An 8,541-nucleotide genomic window follows, 5' to 3' on the forward strand; every position below is an offset into this window, starting at 1 on the left:
AAACGGCCAATGAACCCGAAGGAGAGGAATTCTACTACGAAGAACCAGATATATCCGGACGCACAAAAGAAGTAGACTATGATATAGTGTATGGAGTGCAAGATGAGGAGGCGGAACAAGATAATTAGATTCCTTAGAATAAGTTAGACGAGCCGAGTAGCTAGAATCCTACTAAATAAGTTGATGAGCTCAAATGGCGTCAGGCATAGCTGTGCCATTTTTCTTCAAGACCATGGTTTTGGATTACTTATTTGTCATGAATCCTCATTGAACCGAGGAGGACCTCGAATTTGGCGTGCTCTTGATGTGGATATAAATAAAGAAGAATTTTGGGCACGCTGCTGTACCACTCGGTTGGGTGTAATATTTGTGCATCAGTGTTTCAGGAGTGTCATGCCAACGACGTACACGCTACGATATGCAATGATGTGTTAGGTCACCTCAAAGGGGTTGGAGCTGTAATCCACCGATAGACTTATCAAATTTGGGGGATTTTCGGGATGGATTTGAGTTGAGGGAGAGAGAGGAACGGCTGGGTCGGGCGAGCACACAAAGTACTCCTGGATATGGTCCTTGGTCAGACGAGGCTAGGCTCACGCGGCCGATAACTAGCAGGAGCATCGCGGCTAAAGCAACAATGCCATGCTCGGCACATAGTCACTACTTAGCCGTGGGCGGGGGCTGGCCTGGCCGCGACACACTTACATGGCTACTCAAAAGGGGTAATGTGGTGAATTTGTTTTTATAGAGAGTTCACTTTGTGAATTATTTTAGCCTTTGAATCGGTTTTATTTTTACTTTTTTGTGCACGTTCACTTTCGCTTGCCACGCCAGTCCTCAATGCCGCGGGCAGCCTTCGTCGTGTCCTTTAAAGCCACGTGTCGACGGTTGACAGGCGCGCCCGAGAGCGAAGTGGCTCTTTTCCCTGTGGGCCAACAATGTCAGGAGTGTGTGTCGCATCGGGCGAGGTGACCCAGCGGCTGGAGCCATTTTGCTTCGGGCCTGGGCGGGGCAGCTGGACCGGGTCTTCCTGCACCAAGTCCATTGTCCGGTTCACGAGCCAATCGCCGGACTCGGTGGTGCACCGACACCAGGCTCTTCCACTCTACTGCGCCCTCCTCGCCAAAAACCCCACCTGCTCTGCGCCGCGCCGCGCCGCGCAGGGCTCCTCTCCCATTCCTGCCGCCACCAGAAGCTTCCAGCAGCAGGCGACGGAGACATGGCGCCGCCCTTCATCTACTTCCCCTCCGACGACAGCAGCAACGGTACATACCACATACTCGAGCCCTCGCTTCCCGTCCCATTCCCCTCTCCGATTTCCCTCCTCTTTCTGGCCACTGGATACGTTTCTTTCTAACTACTGCCGGTCGTTCCGCGCCCTCGTGTATGCAGATGAGAAGGCTGTCATCAAGGCGGCCTTGGACGGCAACCTCGGCCGCCTCAAAGGTACCCTTCTCCTTCTCCTCTTCGCCACCGCATCCATGCCCCCCAATTTGGGTTCAGTCCGTGTCCCAGTATGCTACTTAGTTTGTGCGTGTGCTGTGCTGTGTTGGCGTCGTCGGAGGTTCGTTCACACGGGCTAAGTTTACAACTTTTATCATCTATTCCCGAACCAAACATGAATCTTTCGATTCTTTTTGCTCTCACGCCCCTTTCTACATTGCCTCGCCTATCATCCGTTACCCCTCGCCTTAATTCGGAAATACTAGTACCAGTAGGAAATACTTCTATTTTCTGTCCTGTCCATCATTCTTTTTTGGGGATCTGTGGACAGATCTTGTGTAGGATTCTATTTTCTGTGATGCTACTTAAGCTTGTCTTGTTTCCATAAGCTGCCGTATATATAGAGATTTTTTATTTGGCAATAAACATGGACGTTGGATTAGCAGCGATGGCCAAGCTATTCTATCTTGTACTGTAACTGCAAGGTGTCATGTTTCCGGATCAAACAAAATTCTGATAATTAGCAATGGTTCTATCTTGTAACAATTCAGGTGTATAAATGTGACAACTTTTGATGATGGGATCGATTTCTCTTTACATCCAGATTTGTATTCTAGTCACCTACTCTACACTGATATGTTGTCAAAGTTTTAACCACATGTTCAGATGTTCTCATTATGTGTTCAATCTTGTTGATTTGGCTATCCATTTCGGTAATGCGCGCGTGATGATGTTCCTTTGGGAAAAGGTATCGCGAAGAGTCTTGCCAAGCGAAACGGCGACCACTCTGCGATTTTCTCTTTCAACACGGGTGGGGCTAATGCGTTGCATATCGCCGCATACGGGGGCCATCTGGAGGTCTGCAAGTATTTGGTGGAGGAGCTTGGGGGAGATGGGAATGCTCCTGCAGATGGACCTCTAGCTCTAGGTCCTTCTCTATCGATCTCTTTATGCATTCTTTAAATTGGTGGCTGCCATGTCATTGTTTCCCAGTTTGAGACCTGACATTCTGTTCATGATGTGCATTTTTTTTCTACAGGCTCCAGCCCTTTCATGATGTCTGCTCAGTCGGGTGATCTTCCTACCTTCAGATATTTTCTTGATCGTGGTGGTGATCTGATGAAAGCAGACGACAAAGGACGCACAGCTCTCCACCATGCTGCGGGTAAAGGTGCTGCCCCCAACACACACACTCACACTTGATTGCTCTAATTGGGCCAATTGTACTAGTGATTATTTACTCTACTATGCTCAAGTTTTTCAATGTCTACCCCGCAGGAAGTTGCAAGATAACAGAGTTCCTCCTTTCAAAAGGAGTGCCAGTCGACTTGGACTGTGGCCGTGGAACCCCACTCTACATGGCTGCTACAAACGAGCAAGATAAGACAGTGAAGATTTTACTGGACCACCATGCGAATGTATATGACCTCTACTTTTTCTTATTTCTTCTGAGTAATACTAGTTACTTTGCACAGATTGCTTTTAGTTTCCAAACCAGTTAAATGACATGGACAAATATGTCTTAACGTGGGGGTGTTTTAGTTGCTTGTATTGAAACATACATAGATATTGCAGTACATAATCATTTTCATGGTTTATGACATTGATTGAATAGAGAGCTTGAAGTGTGCTTGATTTGACGGAGCAACCCATTCCAATTCTCAAACCAAACACTAGAGATGCAAGTTTGTGACCCTTAGGTTACCCTCTTAACTTCTTTCTAGTTCAAACAAATAAACTGATTTTCATAAAAAGATGTGATTTGTGGAAATTTAGTTCCTTTGATTCAACTAAAGAGGGTTGAGGTTACCCATTTGCATCCTTACCAAACAATCGTGGTAGGTCAAGATTGATCGTACACTTACCATTGGGTCTCTCGAGCCACAAAAAACACCTGTAGAATAGTAGATTATATGATGCTATGATTTTTAATTGGTATATCCTTGTTTATCTCAAAAATGAACTCTTCAGTTCATCATGCCACATGCGTTTTTTAATACATAACATAATGCCTTGCTTTCAGCCTAACATCATTATTAGCGGTATGGGATCTCCCCTGCTGAGTGCTATTATTTACCGTTCATTGAAATGCGTGAAGCTACTGATTAAGGTGAGTATTATCTTGATTATTAATCATTACTATGTTATGATTTTGCTTACTCTACTTCCCTACCATCTCTGCCACCTGTTGATTTGCGCATGAACATTCTATTGCATAATCCATTTTACAGGCTGGTGCTGATGTTAACGGCAAGGGTTCCATGGTTACTCCTCTGGTAGTTGCAACGATGCAAGGAGGTTACACCAACTACATTAAGTTGCTACTGAAGGCTGGAGCAGATCCTAATATTCCTGATGATGTACGTTCTGTATATATGCTAGATATTTTACTGACCTGGTATGCAAATTTTCAATATATTCTGCTAAAGCTTCTCCTCTGATGATGTTGGAGAGCTATTTAGCGCTTTGTGTCATTGACTATGCTAATGCAAAAATTTACTTGTGTGTAGTATAGTTGTGAACCTTCCAATCAAACAGTCTTTGAAGGTCTACGTGGGCTCCTCCTAAGGGCATAATTTGCCTCACATGATCTTAAGTCTGGTAGGAGGGCTGACCTCACTGCACATCCACCACTGGAATATAGCCCAATTCACAATGGTCTATATCAATAGACTTGTTATTTTCTTTAGATCATCAATTATTGAGTTCCTATGGAAGGACCATGCCTATTCCGTTCCAGCATATATATATATGGCATATGTTGCTTAGACACAACAGTACCCAACATATATCGGTATTTTCCATTTTTGAAATAAGTTTATATCAATGCTTAACTTAGAGTTTATGAGATGCTGAGATCTCATTATTTACCATTCTAGGTATGTAGCAGCATTCCTCAGATGCATACTCATGCAGTAAACACTATAATAAATGGACTTTTCTTAGCTTACCTTATTGTTCTTCATCCTGTTGTTATTCTGTTTCATTTTCTTACTCCAAGAACTTGTTTATATTAATGTTCCCATCAGTAAAGGGACGAGCTAAAACAAATCCTATGAACAACCACTTCTTGTTTTTTTATCTGTATGTATACATAGGGACTCAAGTGTGTTGCCACTAGAAATTCCTGTGGTGCCCCAGTTTCAACTTTTGCTGAAATTCCTCTCTTAGAAACCTTGTAAATGCTTGCTGGATAAATCCTTGTTGAAATAATTTGATAAAATATTTGTAGATCATAGTTCTCTCCTGCAATGTATAATTTTCTACATAGATTGGACGTTACGTCATGTTCAAGTTATTGTGCTAATATTCTATAAGAGTTCCTATTCTACAATGTTGGTGAGAGTTGATGAGATACTGAGGTATCACCAAGTATTATGCAATATTCTGGGAATCTGGGTAGCAGCATTTCCCCAATGTACTTATGGAATAAAAACTGAAATAAATTGTCTTTTCTTGGCTTAATGGATATGGATGTGGTTCTTCATACCAATTGTCGGTATTCTCTGCTGAAACATTTGATAAATATCATGGTCCTGTTTTTTTCGGACAATATTTTACTTTTCTACAATGATGATTGTATGTTACGCAGTGATCACATTCTTTTGTTATAATCTATTTAGTTTCATTCTTTAATGATGTTGATACTTCTTAAAAGACAATGACATATTATTTTCCTTTTGTTGCCCAGCTGGGTACGTTGCCAATAGAGCATGCTGCATTACGTGATTGTATGGAAGAGGTTGAAATGTTGCTTCCTGTGACTACCCCAATTCCAAATGCCCCAGACTGGAGTATCGAGGGAGTAATTTCTTATGCAAAAATCGAAGATAAAAGGCCAATAGTATGTTATCTTCTGTTCTCATGCTGTTTTCATACTGAATATTGGTTCAGAACTAAGCAATTGTTTTCTTCTTCAGTCAAATGTGTCCATTCAGTGTGCTGGAAACTGTTGTTACTATCTATAATTAGAGGATCACGACATATTTTTAGCAGTTTTTTTTATGATTTCCATCTTGTGAAGATAATTTTAAAAAGAAGTTATATAAGTTTTGATTAGCTGAGAAGAAACTACAAACTGTCATTTAGAAGGGTAATATGCTGAAGAAGAGATAATATCTGGCCCTGGCCAGCCAACAATAGACATCATGAAGACATGAACCCGTGGATGTCTGCGCTGTCAATTTGGTAACAGAGCATAATATGAATAACCCTGGTTTGTAAGGAATAGAAAATGTTTACCAAACTCTGGTTGTCTGCTTGATAATAGATTGAAATCATTGAGGAAAAAAGTTACTGCTGCTTCCAAGGTTGAAAAGTACGGGCACCTTTACACCTGATAAAATAAACTCTTGAGATAAGGCAACTGCTTTAATGTTTGCAAAACGACATTTGCATGTAAATTTTACGGCAGTGTCAGTTCTGGTAACTGCCATTAACTTGTCATGGTGTAGAGCACTCAAATCTCATAATTCTAAAGAATAGTTAGATGCTCTCTGCTACATTATTTTTATCGAGTAACTATATGCAGTTGCACAGGAGTCCCTTCGACCTTTTGGGTTTGGTCAAAATAAAACTTGGCATCACTGATCTCTGAACCAATGACCAATGAAACATTCAGCCACGCCGTTGTGGATACTCCTTGGGCTAGACCAAATTTTGGACTTTGAGCAACAGAAAATTTATTTATCATATCAAATAATGATTAATTCAAAAATCTAATTATTTTATTGCTGTTTCTTCTACTTATTGTCTAGGAGAAACGTCATATTGAAAGAAGATACACTTTGCTCAAGTCACAGGCTGATACGGCATTCAGGCAAAAGGAGTATAAGCTGGCATCACAGTTTTATGATGTGGTATGTTAAGTATATTAAATCTCCACTTCCTATTAGCTTGGTCTTGTGGGGTAGTTGGTCGGTAGAAGTACTCTAATATGGTAAACCTCTTGCACTTTGTCCTTTTCTATGATGGTTTAGAAGATAATTTTTTTCCATTTATAGGAACCAATTGGAGAGCATTCTTTTCTAATTATTTTTGTGTTCTCTACTGTAATTTACATTATTAATCACTTGGGGTATCTATAAGCAACGGTTTCCTCGATGCATATCTTCATTATATATATGAAACAACAAATGGGTCACGTTTAAATACTAGGCAGTGTTCATATTATCTACCAATATACTGCTTGTTAATTTGCCATGTATGTTGGACATACTGATTAGGACTGATGTTAACTGACGGATATTAATATGCATGGCAAGCATACTTGACTTCACTTAAGAAGCTTATTTGACATAATCCAGGCATGTTAAAAACATGACTTCATCAAACTTTGTTGATTGTCTTACATCTCCGGAATCTATGAGAAGTTTGTTTATCATTGGCCAATATGAATCTTTGATATGGTTGTCTACTTTTCAGTTGATGTATTTGATGTTGTTAGGCAACCGAATAATAGGAGATTATTCGGTTATCCCATACCATACTTAGCGCTTGATATTTGTTAGTAAATCAGGCCATTATGGTTAGGATATGTATTGATCCTTTCCTTGTATATCTTGTAATTGTCTATATATATGAGATAACAGGGAATCCACAATTGTGGCCTATTCAATCCTATTCTATCAGATGTGATACTGATGATTGATTACCGTACATGTAAAGGAATAGAATGCCTTCCATAAGCTTTTCTGATGTACTACTGGCGGGTAGTAAAGTTTTAGACAGTTTTCTACCTGGTTGCATGCGTGAAAGCCCGTGAATAATTGTTCACATAGAACTTCTGTAGGTCATCATTTTCAGTTGAGATTAACATTTGCATGACTTCTCATGTTTGACCGTAGGCAATAGATATTAAAGAGAGTGCAACGCTGTATGCAAACAGGAGTCTTTGTAAGCTGCTCATGGGCAATGGTGATGGAGCTTTGTCAGATGCGCTCAGGTGCAGAATGCTACGACCTAAGTGGGCAAAAGCTTGCTTTCGTCAAGCTGCAGCTCACATGCTACTCAAGGTGTGTCTAGCTTGCCAGTGTGTTCAGTTATCTCATACTGATCTATAGTCTGGTCACGTTCCTTGATCTGCTCTGCACTGCCAGGAATATAAACAAGCCTGTGATGCTCTTGAAGATGCACAAAAACTGGATCCTCGGAATGCTGAGATTGAGATTAAATTACGGTAATCTATTATCTTCTGCTTATCTCTTTTGATTCCGAGTTTCTTCCAAATGCTAGTATGATTTTACAAGTGCTTATGTACCATCAGTGCAAGTCCTTTCACAAGTGCTTATGTACCACTCTTGTGCCTCCCTAAAGAGGAATCATGTTGTTATTGAGTTGCATAGCGAGGAAATTTTGGTAGAGCTTACATTTCCATTCCATCTGGTTGAAAATTCCTGCAGGAAAGCTAGGGAACTCATGAAGAATCCTCCTGGCGATGGTGGTGAGCAGTGAGGCGCGGGCGTGCGCATTGAACTGCAGCCTGCAACGTGTTCCAGTTTTCACTGAAGTGGAACTAGTAGGAACTTATAATCCTAGTGCTTTGATAAGAACCAAAACTCAGCCCGGGCTGCAACATGTTCCAGTTTTCACTGAAGTAGAACCAGAAGGAACTTCTAATCCTAGTGTTTTGGTATGAACCAGAATTCTCAGCCCGGGGTATGCCCAACCGAAACTAAAAATTCTGTCCTAGGACGACTCTGTATGAACTAGTCTTATCTGACAGTGGGTTGTACCGGCAGTATGTCAATTTCTTTGCTTCTGGACGAGTATGTTTGCATCTCTAACTAGCCACAACTCCACGTAGGTAGGTGCTCACCAGCCATCGCTGTTGCTAGCCAACTATCAGAGGTGGCAGGTGGCTCAGTGGCTGGATGGACTATGTAGGCGATGGGTAGCTCATCGGCGTAGTTGTGGTGGATGTTGGAGGTGTGGGAGCATGGCCTTAGTGGATCTAGGTGCCAATATCCAACAGTGTAGATATTTGAGAGGCTATTGCACGGGCGGAGGATATGGCGGCCCTCTCGATTGTTGATCCTATGGTTGGGGTTGACGGGCTTTTCATGGGGTGTCACCGTACACCGGAGGTGGCATTTTCTT

At 41.6% G+C, this 8,541-nt stretch overlaps 1 protein-coding gene across 2 annotated transcripts; it reads left to right on the forward strand.

Annotated features, from left to right (window-relative positions):
• Positions 1-1,109: 1,109 nt before the first annotated feature.
• LOC127341141 (uncharacterized) lies at positions 1,110-8,191 on the forward strand. 2 transcript variants are annotated; one of them, XM_051366913.2, is made up of 12 exons: positions 1,110-1,265; positions 1,393-1,446; positions 2,192-2,371; positions 2,483-2,608; positions 2,722-2,861; positions 3,467-3,553; positions 3,675-3,803; positions 5,135-5,287; positions 6,201-6,302; positions 7,290-7,457; positions 7,542-7,621; positions 7,845-8,191. In XM_051366913.2, the coding sequence occupies exons 1-12, from the start codon at positions 1,220-1,222 to the stop codon at positions 7,894-7,896; spliced, it is 1,317 nt and encodes a 438-aa protein (XP_051222873.1). In that variant the 5' UTR covers positions 1,110-1,219; the 3' UTR covers positions 7,897-8,191. The 2 variants fall into 2 exon arrangements, with proteins under 2 accessions (XP_051222873.1, XP_051222872.1); XM_051366912.2 differs by having other exon boundaries at positions 1,111-1,265; positions 2,483-2,614.
• Positions 8,192-8,541: the final 350 nt, after the last annotated feature.

Source organism: Lolium perenne, chromosome 3, assembly GCF_019359855.2.
Source record: "Lolium perenne isolate Kyuss_39 chromosome 3, Kyuss_2.0, whole genome shotgun sequence".
Lineage (NCBI taxonomy): Eukaryota > Viridiplantae > Streptophyta > Magnoliopsida > Poales > Poaceae > Lolium > Lolium perenne.